The 26,307-nt window shown below is 39.5% G+C and overlaps 2 protein-coding genes across 2 annotated transcripts in view; one reads left to right on the forward strand and one right to left on the reverse strand.

Moving 5' to 3' along the window:
- Window positions 1–11,175, forward strand: part of HEXB (hexosaminidase subunit beta) — a 62,713-nt gene extending 51,538 nt beyond the window's left edge. Inside the window, exons 6-14 of the mRNA XM_007943369.1 lie at window positions 1,639–1,740; window positions 3,998–4,127; window positions 5,912–6,092; window positions 6,633–6,719; window positions 7,932–8,004; window positions 9,089–9,263; window positions 10,350–10,440; window positions 10,608–10,712; window positions 11,118–11,175. Of these exons, the coding sequence (XP_007941560.1) occupies window positions 1,639–1,740; window positions 3,998–4,127; window positions 5,912–6,092; window positions 6,633–6,719; window positions 7,932–8,004; window positions 9,089–9,263; window positions 10,350–10,440; window positions 10,608–10,712; window positions 11,118–11,175 (1,002 nt within the window). The remainder of the gene's footprint in view (window positions 1–1,638; window positions 1,741–3,997; window positions 4,128–5,911; window positions 6,093–6,632; window positions 6,720–7,931; window positions 8,005–9,088; window positions 9,264–10,349; window positions 10,441–10,607; window positions 10,713–11,117) is intronic.
- A 544-nt stretch (window positions 11,176–11,719) lies between these two features.
- The window catches only part of GFM2 (GTP dependent ribosome recycling factor mitochondrial 2), a 49,488-nt gene continuing 34,900 nt past the window's right edge, over window positions 11,720–26,307 (reverse strand). The window contains exons 16-20 of the mRNA XM_007943345.2: window positions 24,691–24,829; window positions 21,465–21,644; window positions 21,162–21,277; window positions 12,538–12,720; window positions 11,720–11,848 (exon numbers count right to left, since the gene is read on the reverse strand). Of these exons, the coding sequence (XP_007941536.1) occupies window positions 11,720–11,848; window positions 12,538–12,720; window positions 21,162–21,277; window positions 21,465–21,644; window positions 24,691–24,829 (747 nt within the window). The remainder of the gene's footprint in view (window positions 11,849–12,537; window positions 12,721–21,161; window positions 21,278–21,464; window positions 21,645–24,690; window positions 24,830–26,307) is intronic.

Consider the following 26,307-nt stretch of genomic DNA (forward strand, 5'->3'; position numbering starts at 1 on the left):
GCAGAGCTGGACCCCAAGGTTGAGGGGCTTTCACCCAGCCCCTAGAGCCTGGCACTCTGAACTTGGACTTAAAGCCTCCAAATTTTAAGAATAAACTCCTGTTTGTTAAGGTGATCCCATTTGTGGTATATTCTTGTAGGAGCAGCACTAGGTAACCAGAACAGTGTCCATAGATAATTCCTGCCTGAATCAGTTATCACTGGGATGGCTGCCAAATGATGGTTTTCCTAGACCCATGACTCCTTGTGTATTTACTAGTTGGCATTTTACTGGAAGATTTTTTTCTTGCTCTTTCATTTAAGTGTTTCTATCAGTATGGACTCATGGGTTACTGTTTTATTCAGTGGGTTATAATCTTACTATCTATTTAATACTCAGATTGCCCAGCTTTGGCCAGTGGGAGTCCTTCAAGTTGGCTTTTTGTCATGTCCCCTTGAATTTTTAAGCACTTCCTTACTTTTTGGCACAGCCTGTTCCAGGTTCATCTTTCCCTGCCCCAGCCCTGGAATTAGCCGTTTCTCTAAGGAACCCTGGTTCCTTTTAGTGGTGAAGGATATTTTGAAACCAAAACCTGGGCTCTAGTTTGTGCTCATTGCTACTGGGATGTCATTACTTCTAAGCCTTCTCAGCAGAAAGAGGTAGAAAATATATGTATATATGTACATACATGTACATTTATATGAACATATATACCTTTATCTATTTCTATATTTAACAGTCTTTATTAGGGCTTGGCAAACTACAATCCAAGAGCCAAATCCAGTCCACCACCTATTTTTATAAACAAAGTTTTATTGCAATACATCCATGCCTATTTGTTTGCATACTGTCTCACTCGACAACTGCAGAGTATGATAGTGGTGAAAGAAACTTCATGGCTCAAAGAGCCAAAAATATTCACTATCTGGCTCTTTACATAAAGTTTGCCAAACTCTGGTCTATATTAAAAACAGTGAGTTCATTCTAATACTTTCAATTCCAATCCAACACCACAGGGAAAGTCCTTCCACCTTTCCCATATTTGTAATTCCCTCCTCTGACAGTGAGGTACCTCCCAGTATCCTCAAGATGTTTACTTATATGTGCAGTCCACTTGCACAGAATATATTTCCCAACTGCATTAGCCAGATCTCTTCAGCCCAGATGAAAGGAAATGGAGGCTTTCATTTTGATATCTGGTAGGGCAAACTCTTCTCCCTTACTATTTTTAAATCTTTTCCAAAATATTCTGTTTACATTTATAGAAATACCCTATTCTGTCTACTCTTCCAGAGACTATCCTTAAATGAATGACTTATTTCCTCTGCTCCATTCCCAAACAGCAGTAATAGGAACAGAGGAGAAGGAGCTGTTCTCCATTCTTGGAATACCTTTGAATACTCACTGGGACTTCATAGCTTGTGCTCTTCCCATGGAGCAATGTTAAAGCTTGCTGTCTAGAAAAAATAGGAATTCTGTATAGGCCTTTTGAATAGTGACAGGCCATGTGAAGTACATAGCTGAAGAATTTATACTTCTTATTTTTGCTGAAAAATGTTAAAGGGAGCAGAAGCATTGGAAGCAATCTGAATGGAGATGTGTGGCACAGGTAGAGTATTGTATCTGCAGTATATAATTTTTACATATGTTTGTTTGCAGGATGCCATGGCTTTTAATAAGTTTAATGTTCTCCACTGGCATGTAGTTGACGACCAGTCTTTCCCTTATCAGAGCATCACTTTTCCTGAGTTAAGCAATAAAGTAAGTAATTGATGTTATTGTTATCTCTGTCTACAAAATCTTTTGGTTTAACTTCACATGAAGTTTGTAGCTTAAATGTTTCTTCTTTGATGTTGTGTGGCTTTTTTAACTAGGCTATAGCTTAGCCCTTTGGATCCATAAAATTTATATTATTGTTACTATGTTATTTTAAATAATATTTAGGGACAGTATAAATATAGTTTTTAAAACTTAATGAATGTAGGATAAGGAGGTCTGGTAGTATAGTGGTTAAGGCATTTGACTACTAACCAAAAGGTCAGTGGTTCACACCCACCAGCCACTCCATAGAAAGAAAGATGAGGCGCAGTCTGCTTCTGTAAAGATTTACAGCCTTGGAAACTCAATGGGGGTCACTATGAGTCAGTATCGACTCAGTGGCAGTAAGGTTATTTTTTTAAAAATGTAGGAGACCTGAAGCATTCATGAATAACATTAGGTTAAGATATTATTATCAAGTGGTCCAGATATACATTTGTTTTAAATAGAACTGTTCTTAATTCTATAAATGACTTTTTTGTTCTTCTCTGAAAAACCACATGAGAAGAGAATTTCAGAAATGAGAGATATTCTTGGAAAATGGTGGTCTCAGTTGGAAGTGTTCAAATCGTTTGTACTGTAGACCAGTGGAGCTGAGAGGGGCTGCTCAATATCACCTTGTTCAGTCTCCCTGTAATACAAAGAAAATAGCTAAGGCCCAGAGAAGTTATGTGTCTTGTCCAAAGTGGCACAGATAGGAAGGGGCAGAGCCAGTTTGCTTAATGCTGTTCTCTGACTACAATTTGAAAGCTTTCCCCAATGTAATGATGTAATACAGGTTGGAATGCTAGAAGCACTTGTGTTTTTATTTGCTTTTGTTATACTCTTTACTATGGAAATTTGTACTCATCAATATTTACCCCAATGACTCCTTCATCAATTATTTTGAAGCCAACCCCAGAAATCATATCTCACCTGTGGAAAGGCTTGGTTTTGTCAAGCATAATACAATTATCACACACAAAAAATTAACAATAATCCCTTAATAACATCAAATACCCAGTCAATATTCACATTTCCCCATTTGTATTTTCCTTTTTTAAAAAAAAAAAAAACATTTTATTTGAATTGAGATGCAAATGAGGCTCACACATTGTGGTCAGTTGGTATCTATTACTTCTCTTTGATCTACAGGCTCCCCCTCAATTTCTTTTTTTAATTCTTTATTTTTTCCTTATAATTTGTTTTGGTTGTTGAAGATCCAAGTCCCTTGTTCTTTCTGTAGTTTCCCAGTCAGGGTTTTGCTGACTACATCCCCACGGTGCCATTTAATATGTTCTTCCATCCTCTGTTGTTGTTGTTGTTGTTATGTGCTGTTGAGTAGGACCCAACTCACAACGACCCCTCCTTGGGTTACTGAGGCAGTATCACTACTGAAGTAGATTACATCCTCTATATTTCCTATAAATTCTTAGTTAGATCTAGTCTGGATTAGATACAAATTTGATCTGGGGGCAGGGCTGGGGAGACTATTTGTCAGGAGTTAAGCACATAATAGCCCCTCTCTTGAGAAATATGCTACAGTAACACCTTCAGTGGACCTTGTCTTTCCTTACAACCAGTATTGAGTTCTATAGTGATTTACAAAAAGGACTGAGAGTAATCTTTTTTTAAAAAAATCAAGTCAATTATCAGTCTATGGGGGAATTTTTAAAGATAAATTGGAAAACGACTACAGCTATGCTTTGTAATATGTGCATTTTGATTCTAAACTTCACAAGGGCAATGTATTCAGAGTTTTTGTAGGTTTCACTCTGGAGATAAATGTTCTATTTCCATTCTTGTATTGTTAAATGACACAGCATCATGGCAGGCGTTTTTTCAGTAGAAGGCGTTGGTGGAAACAGGTGTCTATATCAGTAAATCTGAGACTAACCACAGTGTACTGACAGCTTACTGATAAAATATAATAAACAAATCATTTGACAAGAACCCCTAAATGGTATTTCATTCCTTGGGTGTATGTGATTTAGTAGAAATTTACTTTCTGTTTTTAATAGCTTTTCTATTCCTGTAACCATGTGTAGTGTATTATTTTTAAACAAGTAATTCAGTATCACATGGAGACTGTTTTATGTTTTAATACATTGTTATATTGTAAATCAGCTACCAGATATCAAAGTGCAAACAGAATTGTTGACAATTTCTAGGACAAAATCCACTTTGCCCGTTTTAACCTTAATACATGTGCCTTTTACAGGGAAGCTATTCTTTGTCCCATGTTTATACACCAAATGACGTCCATATGGTGATTGAATATGCTCGGTTACGAGGGATTCGAATCATTCCAGAGTTTGATTCCCCTGGACATACGATGTCTTGGGGAAAAGGTATGGAGTTTGTGTTACATAAGTTGCATAAAATGAACATCTGAAGTCTTGCATTGCTTATTTTATGGCTTAGCATTTGCTCATTTTGTTCTCATTCTGATTTGTGCAAAGGCAGCACTATGGACAGATACAGTTCAGTAACTGCAAGGCACTGTGCTTAGGTATTGCTTTAAATATCAAATAAACAGGGATAAAGGAAAACATAAATAATGAATACAAAAGTTGAACATAAGTGAATATAAGAAATAGTTTTATGGATATGGTAACACTTAAAATGCTTCTGAGACTGAATAATACATTCATGTTTCTGGCAAATGGAATAGCATGAGTAAAGGCATAAAACAGTATATGATATGTTTGCCAAGTATTTGGTTGGACTATAGTGGGAGCTCTGTTGGCGTAGTGCCTAAAGCATTTGACTGCTAACCAAAAGGTTGGTGGTTCAAACCCACCAGCCACTCCTTGGAAGGAAGGCTGGGCAATCTACTTCCATAGAGATACCACCTCAGAAACCCAAGGAGGGGTCACTATGAGTCGAAATCGACTCGATGGGAGAGAGTTAGGTTTTTTGAATAGTGTAGCAAAGGGTAAAAGGTATTATAGGCTAGTGATTAAGAATTTTAGGCTTTGGAGCCATACTGCCTGGGTTTGAATCTTGCTTTTGCCAAGTATAAACTGGGTGACCTTGGTCAAGTTACCTCACACCCAGCCTCAGTTTTCTCATCTCTAAAATGGGAGTATTAAGAGTAGCTATCACATAATGAAGGAGCCCTGGTGGTGCAGTGGTTAAGCATTCAGCTGCTAACTAAAAGAAAGATGTAAGCAGTCTGCTTCCATAAAGATTACAGTCTTGGAAACCCTATGGGGCAATTCTACCCTGTCCTATAGGGTCACTATGAGCAGAATCAACTCAATGGCAATGAGTTTGGTTTTTTTGGTTTATTATATCCTTATTTTGAAGATTAAATAATGAATGTACAGCATGGAGCACAATATGTAGCATTTATAAGTGCTCAGTAAAGACTAGACATGAGGATAGTGGGAAATAGGTCTGGAAATGTACATTGTGTAGAGGATCTCGGGTAAGGAACGTAGGCTTCATCATCACACACCGGAAACCAGTAAGTTTCTGAGCAGGAATGACATGATGGGAGCCACACTTTTGGCAGACTTCTGTGGAAGTGACAGATTGGAGAGGGAAAAAGACCAGAATGGCACAGCAGGAATGGAAAATGCTGGACAGAACTGAGATTCTCAAGATGTAATCCACAGAGCCTGACAAGTGATTGGCTCCAGGGGGAGAGGGAAGCATTTCAAATGAGGAGGATGGTGGTACCCTCACCAGATATGGAAATCAGAAGCTGGAGAAAGAGGTTAGGGAATGGAGGGTTTCGTTTTTTGTTAGAACCGTATTTGAACTGCAGCTAGGATATCTAGCTGTATGCAGCAGGGAATCTAAAACGTGGGATGATTCTCAGCTAAAAGGCGTGAGCTGTAGATGCAGATGTGGGATTCATTAATATTCAAGATAATATTTGAAGTAGATAAAATCTCAGAGAGACTGGATGGAAATGGAAACCAAGAGGCAATAGGATGGGATTCAGGAAGCAACTCTCCCTCATCTTATTTAGAAGAAATTACCTAATAACTCTTACTAAACATGCTTATCTTTCTCTATATACAATCTTTTATAGCTTCAACAAAACAAAAGTAATATAATCATGTGCAAAGCTGTGTCTTCGTGACTTAAAAGCTTCCTTAAAAATCTTCATGGGTTCTTCTAGGGCAGAACGACCTCCTCACACCGTGTTACAAACAACAAACGCCATCTGGGGATTTTGGACCTATAAACCCCATTGTGAATACAACTTACAGCTTCTTGTATAAATTCTTCAAAGAAATTAGTGAGGTGTTTCCAGATCAATTCATCCATTTAGGAGGAGATGAAGTGGAATTTCAGTGCTGGTATGATAATTCTTTTAAATAATTCTTATTAACTGTTCTATTTGAAGCAGCTATGGATATCTCCACTTAAAAATGAGGAGTTAGGATAATACCTTTGGTTGTAAGAATTTCAACCTGGCAACACAACTCCTGAGATGGTGGATTTTTATAGCATGTACATTTTGGTGGTATACCAAAGTGAAAGACTGAGGAAAAAGAATTCTAAATGCAGAAGGAAATGGAGGTTATAAGAGATTAGTAGAAAGAGAAAAGCTTTAGTTGAAGTGGCAATGACTGAAGTGATAAGAATTTTTCAAGTAGCATTAAATGAATGGGAGAGTCAGGGAGTAAAAAAAGCCATTGTTATGGGTACTCAGCTTCTAGAAAAAAACTATTTGCAATGGAAAAACTAAGATAACACATAATTAAGTTTTTAGGCTTCTTTTACTCCCTATAAAGCTTAATAGTTTTAAATAAAGAATTAGAGATTTGTGCTGCTTTAAATAACAGATCAGGCATATAAAATGTTTAATGAAACTTTATTCACTGTTTTTGTTGAAGGGCGTCAAATCCAGACATCCAAAATTTCATGAAGCAAAAAGGCTTTGGCTCAGATTATAAAAAACTAGAATCTTTCTATGTTCAGAAGTAAGTTACTTGAAAGCCTACTTATATTTTTATTTCATTAATGCCTTTTGTAAAACTTTTGGCTGTTATTGAGTAGTTTTATTTTTTCATTTCCCTCCACTGCTTGCCAAAGTGTCACTGTTGTAAAAATCACTAAGGTGGGAAGCAGTAGTCATTGCTTTCTTTATATCATCAATATGGTGACTCCAAGTTTTTTATAATAACTTGAAATTTAGGAGCCCAGCCATCTATTCAAGAGCTTAGCTTAAAGCCCTGGCTACCCTGTGAAGTCTTCACCACCACCTAGATTCCCTTTGTCAACTCCAGGAATATTTCTTTTACTCTATCCCTGCACTGTCCAGTATATTAGCCATAGCTACCATGTGTCCATTTACATTTAAATTGACTAACATGAAATTAAAAAGCCAGTTCTGCAGTTGCAATAGCCAAGTGCTTGATTACCAAGTGTGGCCAGTGGCTACCACACTGGACAGTGTAGGCATGGAACATTTCCATCATTGGACTGCTGCTCTATACCGGGGGTCAGCAAACTTTTTCTGTAGAGGGACAACAGTAAATATTTTAGGCTTTGTGGGCCATGTATGGCTGCGTCATCTTTTTTTTTCAGCAATTCTTTAAAAATGTAAAAATCATTCTCAGCACACGGGCCACAAAGAAATAGGCCACAGGCTCTAGTTTGCTAACCCCTGCTCTATACCATTCATTTGGTAAGCCCAGATTCTAGCTTTTTCCTACTTAGCTTTTTGTGTAATGCCTTCTTCTTTGTTTTTAATCTTACAGAATACTTAGCTTTTTATAAATATCTGTAAATATTTGTGTATTCATTGTCTGCAGCTGTTGACTGTTACTTAGGTGATATGATAGGCTAGATTATGCTTTCTAAGATATTCATGAAATTACCAGATTGCTGTTTGTATATTTCTATGAGTTGCCTGCTAATTCAATTTGAGGCCATTTCTTCCTATCTTAGGGGTATGTTTAACTCATTGCATCCAGCAAATGACTATTAAGTCCCCATATAGTGTTAGGTTCTAAGCAATGTGTTAGAAAGAAGGAACTACTGGGGTCACTTGACTTCAGCTGACTCTAAAGCTATGTTAAACTGGAAGGTACCCCTCAACAGTAGAAGTAATTTTTGGTAGAATATGTGTATGCTAAAATGTATTGTTAAACTTGTGATCTGAAATACCTTGTAATTTTTTTCACTGCTAGGCTTGTGGACATCATTGCAAACATAAACAAGAGATCCATAGTCTGGCAAGAGGTTTTTGATGATAAAGTAAAGGTGAGAATTGTGAAGACTGTATCTGATTCTGTAATGTAAGTGTCTTAATATTCTAGCATCTGGAATGGAAGGACTCTTAATGAGACTGCCCCCAACATGTCAATTAACTTACCCTTCCATTTAAACTTTAAAGCAGTAGCTGTAGCCCAGGACCAGTGACAATGGCATTTGTTTCCTTTCTTCCCTCTACTTCACTCCTTAGTGCCTCTTCCTTCTCATCTCTTCCTCTACCCATCTTTCATTATTAAGCTGAAGTACTGTGAATAAAGTCCATCTTTGTAGAAGGACAAGGAGCTCTGGTGATGTAATGGTCAAAGCATTTGGCTGCTAACCAAAAGATCAGTGGTTCAAACCCACTAGCTGCTCCATGGACAAAGGATGAGGCAATCTGCTTCCGTAAAGACTTACCAGCCTTGGAAACCCAGTGGGGGTTGCTATGAGTCAGAACTGACTCAATGGCAGTGAGTTTGCCTTTTTTTTCTTGGTTTTCATAAGGGAAGATCAGACAGGTAAGAAAAAAATGAGTCTGTATTGCTATTAAGGTAGTTTTATAGTAAAACTGTCAGTGTAAATTTTTTTTCTTTCCGAGGTAGTCAGAATTTTTTCCCCCCTTGGGGCAGCTGTGAATTTGCAAGTCCAGCTACCAATATTACCTTTTCATAAGGGTTGGTGACATCCTCATAGTTCCAAAGTGAAATAGTAGGCCTTAGTTCATAGCACTCACATGGTGACATGTATAAGCAAAAGCTAAATAGCTGACTTAAGGTTGATGAAACTTCTGATTTTAAGTCCCTAACCAGAAGGAAGGTTGGGTAATCTACTTCCGTAGTGATACTGCCTCAGCAACCCAAGGAGGGGTTGCTATGAGTCGGGTCAGACTCGATGGCAAGTAACAACAACAACAGTGCATCAAGTTCCTAGCCCATTTGGAACTAACACTGAAGAAAAAGGAAGAAAATACATATGTGCTTTTTCAAGGATCTTTGTTATTTTCTAGCTATAATGACTTGAACTTTCAGCATCATCTTCTTTATGTGCTAACCCTACTAATATAGTATGTATTGCAATTTGCAACTTTTAATAGCTTCCACCAGGCACAGTAGTTGAAGTATGGAAAAGTGACAGTTATCCTGCTGAACTAACACAAGTCACAGCAGCTGGATTCCCTGTAATCCTTGCTGCTCCCTGGTACTTAGATTGGATTAGTTACGGACAAGACTGGAAAAAATACTATGAAGTGGAACCTCTCAATTTTTCTGGTAAGTAAAGCAACCACCATTAGCTTGGCTTGTATTTCTTTCCTGCTCTACCACCTGAGAAATCCTTACACCTAGCTATTGCATACTAGCTACTACCCTATGTGTGACCCTTGATTTTGGAATGCTTTGAGTAGGTGTGTGTGTGTCTATTTAAAAAAATTTAAAAAAAAGGAAGACGACTATCATCTTTTTAAACTCTGTGAAAGGAGTCCTGCCACTCACTTCCCACATTTTGAAGATGTTTGACTGCATTACTCTTTTATCTCCTCATCTGAAGAAAGGATAAATTTAGCTCAGTGGAATTCGTCCTTGGGGTAATGGGCAGTGAGAGTGTCCAAGTGGCAGAACTTCAGGCCCTCAGTCCCCTTTCATTGAGAACTGCTCTACTTTGTCCAGTTCTATACATCATACTTGAGTATCAAATTTTCTTTTGAAAAAAGGATTTTGCTGTTTAAAAAAATAGTTTGAAAACTGTAGGGCTATTAGAAATTGATAGTAACAGTTTCTCTAGAAAGCATTTTCTAAGGGTCAAAGTAATGATTACTTTATCATGGTATTAAGTACTTAGTCTTTTTTTCTTAAAAAAAATATTAAGAAGTAGAAATTGAAGGCAGGAGTGAGTAACGGTCACAGTGCATTAATAATGAAACTGGTGTGCCAAGTTGTACTCCCCGGCACACTATTAATAAAACAAAACACACTGCTGTCAAGTCAGACCCAACCCATAAAGACCCCTCCTTGGATTTCTGAGGCAGTATCACTACGGAAGTAGATTGCCCAACCTGCCTTCCAAGGAGCAGCTGGTAGGTTTGAACCATCAGCCTTCTGGTTAGCAGTCAATGCCTTAGGCACTATGCCACCAGAGCTCCCTACACTATTAATAGGTAAGGCAAAAACCATTTCTGGTGTCCAAATAAGTTTGCGTTAAACCAAATAAAACAGTATGTTTAATACTGGCCCACCACCTTTAGTGTTCATATGCCAATAAATACTGTGAATCATGGACCAGGGGTGGAGACAAAGTTTGCTCCTGTGTATAATCCTTGAACTACAACTATTTACATCAAGTTAATGGTTTCAATGTAGGTTCTCAGGAACAGAAAAAACTCATCATTGGTGGAGAAGCTTGTCTATGGGGAGAGTATGTGGACGCAACCAACCTCACACCAAGATTATGGTATGCAATGTAATTAGTAACATTTGAATTAAGAAATAAGGTGCCTTAGCTTCTTTTTTCCAACCAAATGGGAAAGCAGTAGGAATTCTCCCAAGTATATGATTTAGATACTTGCTCAGGAAAACATGAATTTAAAGTGCTTTGGGGACGTGTGGCTTAAATTTTAGGCCTCGGGCAAGTGCTGTTGGTGAGAGGCTCTGGAGTAACAGAGATGTCAGAAATTTAGACGATGCCTACAACAGATTAACCAGGCACCGCTGCAGAATGGTCAGGTAAGACAAATGGCTGTTTCTCAAGCTACTGTTAAGTTCCATATGATTTTAACCCTCTTACTCAGTGTTAGCTAACTTCTTTGTTTTTTGCTATAAACAGAAATGTATGTCATGTAAGTAGCTGATTTAATTAAGAGGAACGGAGATTATTTTTTGTGGGTAAAGAGTATTCCTATGAGAAGATACATTTAGACTCACAGCTGTTCTATAGATATTAAATCTTGGTGTCGCAGCATCATCTCTAATCACTAACATATTTACCAATCTCAGGTGATTTTTCCTCTTCTGTCCCCAATAATTATGCCATGGTTTGGTGATTCTGATTCAAGCTATTAAGTTCCTTAAAGGGCCAATGAAGGATATTAACAGAAACATCTTTTATTCACACTTTTATTTGTTCTACAGACGTGGAATAGCTGCAGAACCCCTTTTTACTGGATACTGTAACTTTGAGAGTACATAAAAATAGCCTAAATGAAGAAAAACAGGAGGGGAGAAAAGGCCACAGCAATCTGTTCTACAATCAACTTGATTTTGAAATCATGGAAATGAAGATTTATTGGACTGTTTTTGGAATAAAATGTATCTTTTTAATGATTGAACTTTTAGCTTATTTTACATTAGGTATAGAACAATGGCATCTTCCTTGTGAGAAGCTTAAAGCAAAACAAAAACACTTTGTGCTACATTCAGTATACCCAAAGGAGTAAGTTTTTACTACTGATTAATTGGCAATAAAATATATCAAGAATGAGAACTTCATAGACACACAAGAATATTTACACAAGTATATTTACATTTCAAAGCACATTTCTCATTATATAAATTACAAAGGTCATCTCCAGGGCCACTGCCAGTCAGTCTTCCAAGTTACATCTTTTATCTAGTTTTCTGTACTAAAACAGTAATGTATCTACCCAACAAATAAAGAAATAAAATTGTTCTTACTGAAAATGAAGTAGGTAGGTACTCCTGAATGTCCCTCCATTTTCTGAGACCTAAAACGCTTAGGCCAAGCCACTCCTCCGGTTGAGCAGCATACGTTGGTCCTGAGGATTCATGGCTTGATAATTAGATAGTTCTAAGGCGAAAGTAGCTGAGCCTGATGTTAGTGTTCGAAGCACAGTTGAATAACCCTAGTCAAAATAATTTCAACCAGTTATTTCATCAATTTAAGCCCCAGTTTCTCTTTCTGCTGCTTATCTTTTAGCCATTATCATGGAAGGGTGATGGTGTTATTCATATGGCTTGGCCACATAGTTTCTTTTCAACAAATCATTTAATCCCCATGCCTTATGAGATCAAAGGGGCAGCCTCTGCCCAGGGATAAAGCTCAGAAGGCAGGGAAGAATAGGAAGGAAGGACAAAGGGAAATGGTAACCACAGGGAGGAAATGGGAAGAGTACTGTTACATTGTGGGGATTGCAATCAATGTCACAAAATAAAATGTATGAATTGTTGAATGGAAAACCAATTTGCTCTGTAAACTTACAGCCAAATCACAATTAAAAACAAACAAACTGGTAGAAGTAAGATAAACAATTGGAGGGGAAAAACAATGGTCCTTTAGGCTGATGCCATATTTTGGTACAGCATACCTCAACCTTGGTGGCCCCAGACTGGAAATAACCCCGAGAGGCTCTAACCCCTTAGACTTTGCTGACAACTTAAATGCAAAGTCCTAACAGTTCCTGATGGTTTAAGCATTCTCCGACTCAAAGCCCTGATGCTGCTTCTGGGTTAACTGATTGCCTATTTCTGCTCAGCGTGTTATCTCCCCTGTATAAATAAAAGAATATGCACTTTTCAGTGACAAAGTACCTACCATCATTTCTGCCAGAGGAACAAATCCAGTAACAACTCTGTTGTCCTGGCGAGTCTGAATCTCCTGAACGTTCCCTCTTCTTTGTGCCAGATCTGCCAGGACAGGGCTGAGGTAATCACTACTCACTGTAACCTCGAGATGCATCAGAGGCTCTAAAACTTGCTTATCTGCTTTCTTCAGAGCCTAAAGAAATGAAAGAATGTTAACCTTGCTTGCTGAAATTGGAAATCATATTTGTCTGGGGGAAAAAAAAAGGGGGGGGGTGAGATGGAGAATAATTTATGCAAATTTTTAATTACTGCCTAGACTCAAGTCTTGGGCTCTACCAGGAAGACACAAGGTTGCTTTAACTTTATTAAGATAACATTATCAGTACAAATGATAATGGCAAACAGTACAAACTTTGCTATTTGTACACGTGTGATAAAGCATGTCTAAGGTCTCATGTACAGTATGTTGCAAGGGGCAGAAATTATATAGAATCTTTCTGTGAGTATGTGGGCAGAGAAAACAATTTTTGCCTTTGACATGAAGATTCATTTCTTTAATATTTGAACCTGATGTTTCTCTTCCTGAGTTACCCATGTTACATGTCAGAGAGAGCAATCAAGGGGGAAATAAAGGGGAGAGATTTAAAAAAAAAGAAAAATTCAGCACAATGAAGGTGGTATAAATACATTTTCCATTTTTTTAAAATGAACTCTGCCTTGCTTAATAATCTGTTTAGACTTTAGCCTTCACATGCAAAGTATATGCACATAAAAAAAAGAATATGGAGACTGAAGAAAAGAGCTAAACTAAGGCAAGTAGGAAGTAGAATAAAACTGGAGAAGTAGCAGCGATATAAACATTTTTATTGACGTTCCAGTCAGACAATTTCTTTACTAGTATCATTACATAGGATAAACTGGGAAAGGGGCTTTGGATGGAGTTTGCAAGCACCATTAATACTGCTAAGTTTGATTTAAAAAGCTATCCTAGTTCTCTAGCTTAGAGTTCAAAATCTAAAATATTTTCCTATAAATTTTAAGCCACTGGTGGTGTAGCGCCCAAGGCATTTGACTGCTGACCAGAAGGCTGGCAGTTCAAACCCACCAGCCACTCCTCAGAAGGAAGGCTGGGCAATGTACTTCTGCAGTGATACTGCTTCAGAAATCCAAGGAGGGGTCGCTATGAGTTGGATCCAACTTGACAGCAGCTGAGTTTGGGTTTTTTTTTTGGTTGGGTAGTGCTTGAACAATCTCTTTTGAAAGATCAGCACAAGGCCGGTCCCCATGAGGCGGAGGTTAAGATGTCCCAAATGTCCAAACTACCATGCCACTCCATCATTTCAGACATTAACTCCTCCTCCTCCCAGTAATTTCCCCTGTCTTAGGGTTCTGTATTTCGCTGTAACGCCTCACAGAACTCACAGACACCCAAGGGATCGTCTCACGTAGTAGTGGTGGAGGCTGGCAGGCTGGTGAGTCCTGGGTCCGTGAGTAGGTCTGGAGGATCCTCCCAACTCTCGGGGTTTGATGAACCTCGATCAGCACAGATGATGGCTGTTGTCCCAAATCCAGGGGTGAGATGAGGATGATCCAAGACACAAAGCTGGAGCAAGAGGAGAGCGAATCTTCCCAGGAGATTGTAGGTGTACCCTCAGGGAAGCTGAGGGTGGTGATTTGAATTATACCCTCCAGCAAGGCAGGACTCAAGATAAATTTCACCTGTGTTGCTCCAACAGCAATAACCCAAGTGGAAGGCTTTAACAATCAGTAGCTCAGGCAAATCCCACCACAGAGCCAACTGCCAGTCATTATAGGGAACAATTACTATCAGCTGTCCAGCCAAGTTGACACCTGACCTTAACTACCATACCACCCCAAACAGGCATGGATAATGGGATTTACAATACATCACAGAATGGAGGACAATGGCTAGAAGGGCCACATCAAGCAATTCACCACACTGCACCCCCTGGCTCTTCTAGCCATTAGCTGTTTCACACTGGAAAGATTAATTTGCCCCTCCCAATCATATTACAGGTCCCAAGGTCATTAACAATTAGTCTTTCAGCAAGGCAAAGAGTCCTAAGGGTGAGATTATTCAGATACCAGCCATTCAGTTCTGCTGTATTTGTCCATCTGATTCAAAAGTTTTTCTCATTATCATCCTTATGGTATCTGATATTTAACTGAGATAAATTATTCCCTTGTTCTGAGTCTATCTTTAGATATCAGCACAATGTTGGATTTCTCCTGCTGCATAACCTTTACCTTCAGCTATTTTTTCTCCTTCTTTCCATTCATCATTTATTTTTACCCATAGTTTCCATCTTGGGAGGGGACATCAAGTTCAGCTGTTGTGCCTATCCATATTGCTGGTAGCAAGATCAGTCTAGCAAGTGCTTCTCCCTCAGTCCATTCCCATTCATGCTGGGTATGGTTACACAGGTACAAAACTAGTGGGTTATCTCAACCACTGGGCAGTACGGTAGTATTCACTGTCAGCCCTAGTTTGGCCAGATGGGGAGAAGGTACAATCCATCCCATAAGGCCCTTGGGAATTCTGGCATACAGGTTCAGAGGTATAGACACAGTTTCTTGCTTAGGGATCACACCAGCCTCTGGCACCCGCCACTGCATCCCAGGTCCAGGGACCACAGCTTCTGGCAGGAAGAAAGCAATGTTAGGTGAGGTGGGGAAAAACTGTGCAGTGGCACCAGCATCTTCCCCCACTCCTTCTTCCCTAGATCCCCCAGAAAAGTGTAGGAATCTGTCGAGTGGTGATCCTCCCTTCGCCCCCTCATGTTGAGTGGGAGCACACATTCATGAAAGCGTGTGAGCCAGCCCTTTAGGCCTTTACCTCCCCCAGTTTTAGACAACAAATGTTTCAATTGCCCATTTCCAGTTCTCTATCAAACCATTACTTTGAGGATGGTATGCAACATGGTATGTCCACTTAATATGATGTTTTTTGGCCCATTGCTGCACCCTATGGGATGTAAAGTGTGTTCCTTGGTCTGAGGAAATAAAACTTGGTGGCCCAAATTGGTACAGTACCTTTTGTTCCAATCCTTTAATGGTGTTTTTGGCATTTGCATCTGTCACAGGATAAGCAAAGCCCAGTCCAGAGTAAGTATCTATTCCTGTGAGGACCCATTTATAGCCACCTGGAGCCACTGATGTCATGGGTCCTATATAATCGACTTGCCAGCTATGTGCAGGGCCTTCCCCCTGGGGAATGAGCCCCATAGCCATCTGTAACCCTTGTTTTTCTTGCTGACAGAGCAGACCCTATTGGCATTTTGTGCCTCAGAGGGTGCAAGAGGGATGTGCCTCGATTCAGCCCATCTCTGCATTACTTCAGCACCCCCATGTCCACTCATCTCATGAACCCAATTGGCTACCTCAAGGGAGTGTACCAACATATCCACTTGCTGGTTCCAATCACCTTCTGATCCAGGAAGGGGATTCTTCCGATGGGCATCGACATGGCTTACTCTAATGCGTCCTCTGAACTCCCAGAGTGCTTTCCATAGGGCCATGCCCCACACAAGGGTCCCCTTAATAGTCCAATTGTCCATCGCCCATTTGCCTGACCATATAGCCAGGCCATTGGTGACTACCCATGAATCAATGAAAATCCAAACATATGGGCTCTCACCATAGCCCAATTCTTCCATGACAGCTAAGAAGACAGCATGCAGTTCAGCTCATTGGGCTAACCTGTTTTTACCTTCTTCAATAAAGGTCTTTCTGTCTGCTGGTCTTACTGCAGCAGCTTTCCATGTCAGGTGTTGTCCATGTACATTGGAGCTGCCACCTGTGAACCAAGCAGCCTTCAGTTGATCCACAGAAAGTTGTTCATAGGGCACTGTCCATGTGGCAATGGTTTCTGGCCTGAGGTGGTTCCAGGGCAGGACCTATAGGAAAGGAGGCTACCTGCTCATGGATATGATGGGTGCCTCCTTGCATCCCTCCAGTTGCTTGTTCTTGAATCAACCATTTCCATTTTATTATGGAACTATTTTGGGCACCACCTTCCTTTAAATTAGAGTGTTTCTCTGAGATCACCCAAGACATTATGGGTATTTCAGGTGTCATAATAATTCTATGCCCTTCTGTCATTGAAGCAGTCTCAATCAATGCCCAATAACAAGGCAAGCAGTTGCCTTTCAAACGGCATGTATTGTGCTGCAGCATCTGGAAACTATCTAGTCCAAAATCCCAGTGGTTGTCACAGGGCAGCATAGGTTTTTGCCATAAGCTCCAGTCTGCATAAGCACTTGTAGCAGACACCTCCAATATCATGTCTGAATGTGGATCATAAGGACCTAAAGAGAAGGACAGTGAGACTGCTTTCTGTATTTCGGACATAGCCTACTCTTGCTCTGGGCCCCATTCAAATGTACTTTTTCTCCTAGTGGCGTTATGTATAGAAGGCAGCAATATACCCGGATGTGAAATATGTGTTCTCCAGAATCCAAATAAACTAATTAAACACTGGGCTTCCTGCTTAGTCTTGGGGGTAAGTAGTGACAACAACTTATTTTTGGTTATCTGTGGAATGTCACAGGTAGCTTCTGCCCAAGTTATTCCCAAGAATTTCACTGTTTGGGCAGGGCCCTGGCTTTTTGCTGGATTCATTAACCTCCCTCTTTTGGTCATGTGGGCCACCACTGTTTTCAAATCTGCCCTAGCCTGTTCTTCTGTGTTTGATATCAACATAATGTCATCAATATAATGTATCACTGTAGTTGAAATCTGCACCAAGTCCAAGTCTCTCTGAACCAAGCCATGACAGTAAGCTGATGAATTCAAATAACCCTGGGGCAAAACTCTGAAAGTATACTGAGAGCCTTCCCATGGGAAAGCAAACTGTGACTGACTGTTTTCAGAGATTGGTATGGAGAAAAAAGCATTTGCAAGATCAATCACTGAGTACCAGTCTCCTTTGGCCTGTTGTATTTTTTGCACCACTAATACCATGTCTGGGACAGCTGAAGCCACCGGTGGCACTACTTTACTTAGGCCTCGGTAGTCTACTGTCAGTCTCCATGAGCCACCTGCCTTTTTCACAGGCCATATAGTACTGTTTATACAGAGAATTTGTTGGCATCAACACTCCAGCCTTCAGCATGTCTTTAATCAAAGCACTAATTTCCTTTTGTCCACCAGGTATCCTATACTGTTTCAAGTTGACAACCTGAGTGGATTCTGGCAATACTAATGGTTTCCATTTAGCATATCCAATCAATACTGGCCTAAGGACAGACTTACACACCTTCAGTTTTACAATATCAGGTAGAGAGAGATTTCTCCAATTAGACATAATCTCCATATGGATAATACATTCAGGTAAAGGAGATGCAACTACTTCATACAACATCTGTTTAAATCTTCTAATTCTTATCCAAACTTTCACCTTAGTCCCATCGACTAATGCATCACCATATCCCCCTAGTCTAACCTTAGAGCCCTTCAACATTTCATTGATAGGTTTTGGGATGATGCTACATTGGGCTCCTGTGTCCAGGAGTCCCAAGAAGGTCTCTTCCTTACCCCCAGGCCATTTTACCTACATATGTGCATATGGCCTCAGGTCCCCTGCTGGGGGCTGGACTAGAAGACCCTGGCCCCCCTGTCAGTATCTGCCTTCATTAATTAGCTGAGTCTCTGCTTCAAATGGTCCCAGGTGGGACCAGTTTATTATTAAATTCCTCCTGAGTGGAGTAAATAGAACGAACTTGTCTAGTCCTCCTTAAGGTGGAGGGACCAGCAGGCGTTTCCATTGGTCCACCCAATCTCCTGTAGTGCTGTATCAGCACCCTTGTCTCAACTCCATCAATGTCTGCTATATTCATCCCATTCCTTAAAAACCATAGAAAATCTCCGACCTGTTAAGTTCTTTCCCTATTGCCCCTTTCCATTCTCCTATTAATCACTCTTATGCTGCTTGCATTTCTAAGACCCATGCGGGGAAGCTGTGCTAATAGACCTGACATGGCTTCTCGAATTGTTGCTTTGTTTTGCAACAGCAGAGTTACATGGGGTGCCCATGTAGAAGGGGCTCCCCTGATCACCATATCTGCCACAACCTGTGTAAGGGGCATTCTCATTGGGTGAATATCCCGATCACCATAAAGCCATTCCAGCATGGCTTGCATAAGCAGCACATCAGCTGCTTCCTCTGGAGTGTTCCAGGGGGCATTTAGAGGGGGAGGGGGGCAGTTTCCCTTCTCAGGATACACAAACCTGAGTGCAAATTTTATCCATTCCAACAGACTGGCTGCCCCCTCAGAGTTAACCTGCCCTGTAAATGGATCTTGGATCAACATTTGTGCCTGTTCTATAGTGAGCTGTGGGTCTTGCATCAATCCAAACATACTCTTTCACTCTGCAGTATTCAAAACTAAAGACGCCACCCCTAAATTAGTCACTCTCACAATCTATTTTAGGAAAGGTTCCTCAGGAAGCTGATGATACCGATCTACAAACTGAAGCAGCTCTTTCCCACTGTAATACCCTCTGCTTTCAATAGTTTCTTGGCTTTGCCTGTTCCCTTTCAGGACTACCTTTTTGGTGACCAGTGGTCATACTGGTACTGCCTGTTGTCCTGACACAATTTCTCTTTTCTGGGTAGGCCCTGAAATAGGGGTCGTAGCTCTAATTGGAGTAGATCTCAGCTTGATTCAGTGCTACAACCCTGCTCTACGTTCTTTTTCCCTGCCATTGCAGCTATTGCTGGTAACAGCAACCAAGGAATTCTAAGTCTTGCCTTTTCCTCGTCATTCTGTATTTCTATATACATATAACTAGTCAACTCCTCAGGCATTAGATCCACCTCTCCTAAATCCCATGAATAGCTTTTGCCTTGGGTGACCGACCTCAACAAAAGAGGTGCTTCAATCCATGGGTGTCTTTTATCCCATCCAGAAGCCAAAGGTTTCTTATTTTCCTGTTTATCTCCTTTCTCCCAAAACCACATATTCCAGCGTGTCTGAGCCATTGCAGTGAATCCCACCATTCTGACACCAATTGCTTGAACAGTCTCTCTCAGAAAGATCAGCACAAGGCTGGTCCCCATGAGGTGGAGGTTGAAGACGTCCTAAATGTCCAAACTACTGTGCCACTCCATCATTTCAGACATTAACTCCTCCTCCTCCTCCCAGTAATTTCCGTCGTCTTAGGGTTCTGTATTTCACTGTAATGCCTCACAGAACTCACAGACACCCAAGGGTTCGTCTCACATAGTAGTGGTGGAGGCTGGCAGGCTGGCGAGTCCCGGGTCCGTGAGTAGGTCTGGTGGATCCTCCCAACTCTTGGGGTTTGATGAACCTCGATCAGATCAGATGATGGCGGCTGTCCCAAATCCAGGGGTGAGATAAGGATGAGCCAAAGCATAGAACTGGATGAGGTATGAGCCAAAACAGAACCGGGGCAAGAGGAGGGCAAACCTTCCCAGGAGATTCATAGGTATAACCTCCAGGAAGCTAAGGGTGGTGATTTGAATTATACCCTCCAGCAAGGCAGGACTCAAGATACATTTTACCTGTGTTGCTACAACAGAAATAACCCAAGTGGATGGCTTTAATAATCAGAAGCTCAAGGCAAATTCCATCAGAGAGCCGATTGCCAGTCATTATAGGGAACAATTACTACCAGCTGCCCAGCCAAGTTGACACCTGACCTTAACTACTACACCACCTCAAACAGGCATGGATAATAGGATTTACAATACATCACAGAATGGAGGACAATGGCTAGAAGGGCCACATCAAGCAATTCACTGCAGGTAGTCAGGTGGGATGTACCTGATACTTAATACTTGGACTTAGCTGATACTCTTTCTTCCTATGCCCACTCTCATTTCTAAGACCTTAAATCAAACTGAACCAGTTGCTGTCAGTAAGATTCCAACTCTGTGGTGACCCCATGTGGGTAAGAATAGAGCTGCTCCCCACAGGGTCTTCAAGGGCTGCTTTTTCAGAAGTAGATCACCAGGCCTTTACTCCAAGGTGCCTTCTGGGAGGAAATGAAGCTCCATTAACCATGGGGGTTAATCCAGCTCTGGTAAGCTACTGGGCCAGGAAGCAGACCCCCAAGAACAGCCCCTCAGGAACCACACCAAAATCACACTGCTTGATACCTTCAGAAGCGAAGTTGCTTACACTGAATTTGTAATTTGGTAGGACTTATCAATGGTCCTTAATTAATTTTATTTGAATAAACATCAATCTGAAAAATGGAACCAATTTTAGCTCTTAAAAATCCTTTTGATTAAAGTTTATCTTGGGCCACATTAACCCCAAGATGGGTCCTCTTTTCTACCAAACTCACCTCTAATGGCTGTGTCTGGGGATGGAAAAAGCAGAGATGCCACTTAAGGCATATTAAAGAAACTTGTCTTTTTGCTAAAACTAGAGACTATTTCAACAGTAGTCTGTGTTATAATTTTCAAGATTCTCTTACAAAGATGCTAATAATCAAGAAATCACACAGATTCTACATGGTAAGAATTCTTGTTAATCATAGGCTCAGGAAGCAAAGACACAAGGTCAGGCTCTGTAAGCAAAAATGTCTATGAAATCAGTGGTAGTATGCAGTCAGTACAGTCAAAGGGCTAGGGCAGTTCTATACCTTCTGTACACATCTTGAGACACAGGCAGAAATCATAGTTGTGGAGGTACCAGGATGAACTATCAATGAATGTAAAGTAATTGTGACATCTTGAACTGGGGATCCAAGCAATGGTCCTAGGCAAGGGAAAGAAAAAGTTGTATTAGGATTTCAATGTGCAATGAGAAATAACCAAGAAATGACAGTAAGACAGGAAAAAGCACTAACAAAGTTAGAAAATAGACTGAAATAATCCACAATATAAGGAGTGAGCAAGTGTTTAAGTGTGATACTAATGCTCAGTAATCTTATTTGAGACCTTACCTTGGAGGCAAGCACCGTGAATTCCATTTTCAATAGCCTCTTGGGAGATTTTCAAAAGCTCTTCACTTAAATTTTCAGCATACTCAATAACCGGCCTAACAGATGATGTTTCCATTGGACTTGCTTCTAGTTCTACAGTCACAAGATGCCGTTTGTCTCCTAAAGTTCTATCTAGGGTATCTGTAATCAAATTGAATATAGAACCTCAGAGATTTGTTCTAGGAAGGTGTCAAGGTACCACAACTGACAAAATCAAAATCAGTGAGCTGGAGGTCTCATAGAAGATACAGCAGAAGATAATATGAACACTGGCACTAAATATAGTATAAAAACCAATAGCAAAAAGAAGCTCTACCAAGAAAGCATCGGCTCCCATGTCTATGAGTATTAAAAATCCGCTCTGAATCACCTGTTACTGCTACTGCACAGGCAGTCCACGGGTTACGAATGTCCAACTTACATACAACCCACAGTTACAAACCAACCCTGTAAAGCCTATTACATAAAAAAATTGAGGTACATACAATGGTTCATAATAACAAATTCTTTGATTACTGGATTATGTTAAAGATTTTTAGTGTACCTGGAAGTGCTTCTTTAATATTTCTTTATTCACAGAAAGGTACACTATGTACTATATATACTACATATTACAACAAATATTTGACTAACTGACATTAGATATAAACCATATTTGATTGTTCTGACTTAAGTACAAATTCAACTTAAGGACAGACCTAGGAATGAAACTCATCTATAATCCAGGGACTGCCTATGGCATTAAGATGTGTTGAGGCAGATGATCACACAAGTTTTATGACATGCAGATTATAATTTAAAACTTTATGAAATATCTCTTATACAACTGAAATTCTTGATTATAGACATTTTATATTTTCTGTAAAAAGGTTATTTCCATCAAACCAGAAAGCTGGTTTCTAGAACTTCACATAATGAAATCATACAGTACGCATTCATAAGGATATCCTTTCACAATCACATTCTGTAAATTTAACATCAACAATTTAACACCAATAAATACTTTCAGCTAATCTACCATCTGCATTCCAACTTCATCAATCATTCCAGTATCTTCATAGCACTCCTGCTTTCTACCCTCCCACCACCAGTACAAGATCCTGCTTAGGATCAGATATTGCATTTAGCTGTCATCGCTCTTTAGACTCCTTCAATCTGGTACATTTCCAGAGTCATTCTCTGTCTTTTATGACATTAATATGTTTGAACAAAAAGCCATCTTTTCCCACCCCCTTCTGTTTCAGTAGAATCTTCCTCAGTTTGGTTTGTCTGATGTTTCTTCATGGTTAGACCCAGGTTATGTTTCCTAGCAGGATACCAAATGAATGACATTGTGGTTCTTCTCAGAGCACACATCTGGATGCACACAACGTGAGCCTGCTCCTCACTGACAGTAATTTTGATCATCTAGTCTGATTTCTGCAGTTATCTAGTTGTTTTTTTTCCCCTCTTACAATTAATAAGCCATCTTGGGGGAGACATTTTAAGATCATGTGAAAATCCTGCTCAATAATTTATCCTGTATCTTGTATCCATGAGGACTGCAGAATGATTAGTTTCCAACTCCAGTCCTGGCACCCCACTTTCCCTTCTCCCGTTAACTGTGTGTCTGTGTGTTATCAGTATGAGCTCATGTGACACGTCCTCTTCAGTTTTTGAGCATTTCTCACATAACAACCATTCCTTGGTTATTTTAGAATCTCTTATTCCTTACTAATACTTTCTATTCCCTTTTGTTTCTTCAAATACCTATTTTATATTCCACATCTGATCATTCTAATTATCTGAAGTCTCTCCTGGTCTGAATCTGATGTTTACTGTTTCTACCAACTTCTGTTCACCGTGCTTTTACTCAGGATTTCATATACATACACATGAAAACACAGATACCATTTTTTTTTTGTACTGTGAATTCATATTCTTTCATCTGGGAGGATTTCTTTGAGGCCTGGGTTGAAGACATGTTTCTCTAAAGAGTCCCTATGTTTGCTCTTTCCAGGTTCTTTGGGATACTACCAATCCATGAGCACTTTACACTGGGAATTTTTCAGGTCATATCAGTTGTATAAATTTAGGCTGAAAATCTACATCAGATGACTATGATTACAAATTCACAGAAAATAAATTTTGTCCTTGGCATCCAAAGTCAGATAGTTTCCCTGTTCTCTTTTCTGGAGAAGGCTTTTTCTAGCTAGCTCTTTCTGTGAGAATGGGGCCCTCAAGTTCTAGGTCAGAGAAGACTGGCGATTCCTACAGAACAACTGCATTCAGTGCTGACTTTCCTGGATACCTGTTCCCTCTTCCTTTTTAGTCTTTGGAAATTTCTATTATGTTCTTACCAGTTTAGACATTAATTTAAAGATATTATTAATTTATTTCCTTTAGTTTTTCCAGATATACTGTCCAGAAACAAGATCTCATGTCATTTGCTCCTATATTTTTATTTAATTTTTCAAGTTTCAGTAAAACATAACCGTCTGGCCTTTTCACAAATTAGTGAGGTATATAAAAGTACCTGGTTATCCCAAACATCTTCGCTCTATAAATTTCACAAACTGGCCATGTTTTCTCCTTGGGGATACGTAGCAATAATTATTGTCATATTATTTGGCTTAAGAGAACCAAGGGAAATGATCAGCCATAGAAAAATCATGAATTCTTAAATTTTGGAACAGAAACATAAAAACTGCACATCCCCAAAATACCATCAGCATAGGATTATCATATTTTTTAAATAGTGAAACCAATTTTCCATTCTAGAGTAAAAATAATACATCAACTTCAAATTCCTCTGTCCTTTCTAGGAGTGAGGATCAGGTGAGCCACCTCCTTCAGAGGCTTGTTCTATCCCATCACCACTGAAAAGTGTATTTGTGGGTTAAGTAGCCCATCCAGTAGCTATTATGATGGTAATATCATAGGGCTCTCTGCGTTTTAAAAAACCAAATGCCTAAAAAGCAAAAACTGAATAAAAATACGGTCATCTCTGATGGAATACAATGTTGTTATATGCGTTGGAGTCAGACTCAACTCAGCGACCACTCCTTGCGTTTCCAAGGCAGTATCCCTACGGAAGTAGATTGCCCAACCCTGCATTAAGTAACTAAATTAACAGATTCAGAAAACACATGAGAGAGAGCGTGTGACTGAGCGAGCATGCTCAAGTCCTAATTTTTTTTTTTTTTACCTGTGGCTCGAACTGCATTTAAGATGGTTTCTCGGTACGCTACTTGGAGAGGCCCTAGATAGGTCTCAAGCCCATATTCCCTCTTGATTCGGTCATGAATAATCTCGATGTGTAACTCCCCCATACCACATAGGATGGTCTAGTTAAAAGAGGAAGAAAATAAAACAAAAATCAAAGGAAAATTACATTTATCACAAATAATAAAGTATGATGCCAATTGGTTACTCTTCATTAATTTAAACTGAATTCCTTGTCATTTTTTTCTTTCATGTAAATACCACTTTTACTTTTCTGATCGGAATAATAAATCAATTAAAAGTGATCTGGTATAAGACAGCTATACTTCAAAGAAAAAAGTTTAAAAAACAAATTATTTGTGAGGGAAAAGTTATAGAACACAAACAGAATGATTTGTTAAAACATATCTGTACATACATATTTTGGGAAGAAAAAGTCTTGAAGCCTATTCACCAAGTTTTCACAATGGTTATCTGTGTAGAATAGGATCAATGAACAGAAAGGAGAACTTCACTTCTTTACTTTATACACCTGTATAGTATTTATTTTTTTAGAAAAAAACATGCATTGCCATTTCCTAAACAAAAATTTTTTAAGTAAAACATTTCTTTTAGTTACTGTTGTTAAAGTCTTTAGCATTGAGTAAGTTAAATTATTCCTCATTTGCCTAGGATTTTAGAAAAATAAATTATTTTTAATTTATTTGTAGTAATAAATTATACTACATATTTCCCAGAATAATCCAACTAGCTTATCCCCATGAAGACAAAATTATAGTTCCTTTAAAGAAATTCTTCTTAAAATGTTATATAAACTTCACTGCCTTCATAAAAAGACAATGTGGAAGATAATTTAATCTTTTCTTGATGTTCAAGAACAGTCATCCCTCTACCGTGTAATGTACTGACGTTAGAACTCTCTCCTCCCACGCTGTCAGACTGTGATCTATCACTTCTCACTCAGTTGATGTGTGCCTGTCACTAAAAGTACCCTCCCTTCCTCCTTCCAGCTTCTTCTGTAAATTTTTGCATAAAGGGTAAGGCTTTGTCCTGGATTGAACTTTATTTCAAAATGTCAGAAAAGGCTGCCTTCTGGAAGAGTGAAAATCTGGGGAGAAAAATTTATATAAATGAGGTATAATTATATTAAGGAATAAAGAAGAATTTTTAAAATTTAATTTGTCAACAAATAATCAGGAATGTATATTATGAGAGAACCAAAAAAGAAAAGCTTTGTCTTTCAGTGGGATAAATCAATCAGTGTTTTAGACATATGCATTGTGATAATTAAGATTATATGTCAATCTGGCTAGGACATGATCATCAGCAGTGTGGCAGTTATGCAACGATGTGATCATTCTCCATTTTGTAATATGAGGTAATCATTCTCCATTTTGTGATCTGATGTGTACAGCCAATATATATATTTGTTGTTGTGTGCCACTGAGTCAGACCCGACCCATAGGGACCCCTCCTTGGGTTTCCGAGGCAGTATCACTACGGAAGCAGATTGCCCCATCTTCCTTCTGGGGAGTGGCTGGTGGGTTTGAACCGCCAGCCTTCTGGTTAGCAGTCAAGTGCCTTAGCCACTATATATATA

This window comes from Orycteropus afer, unplaced genomic scaffold (assembly GCF_000298275.1).
Source record: "Orycteropus afer afer isolate SDZICR_OR568_19922 unplaced genomic scaffold, OryAfe1.0 scaffold00104, whole genome shotgun sequence".
Lineage (NCBI taxonomy): Eukaryota > Metazoa > Chordata > Mammalia > Tubulidentata > Orycteropodidae > Orycteropus > Orycteropus afer.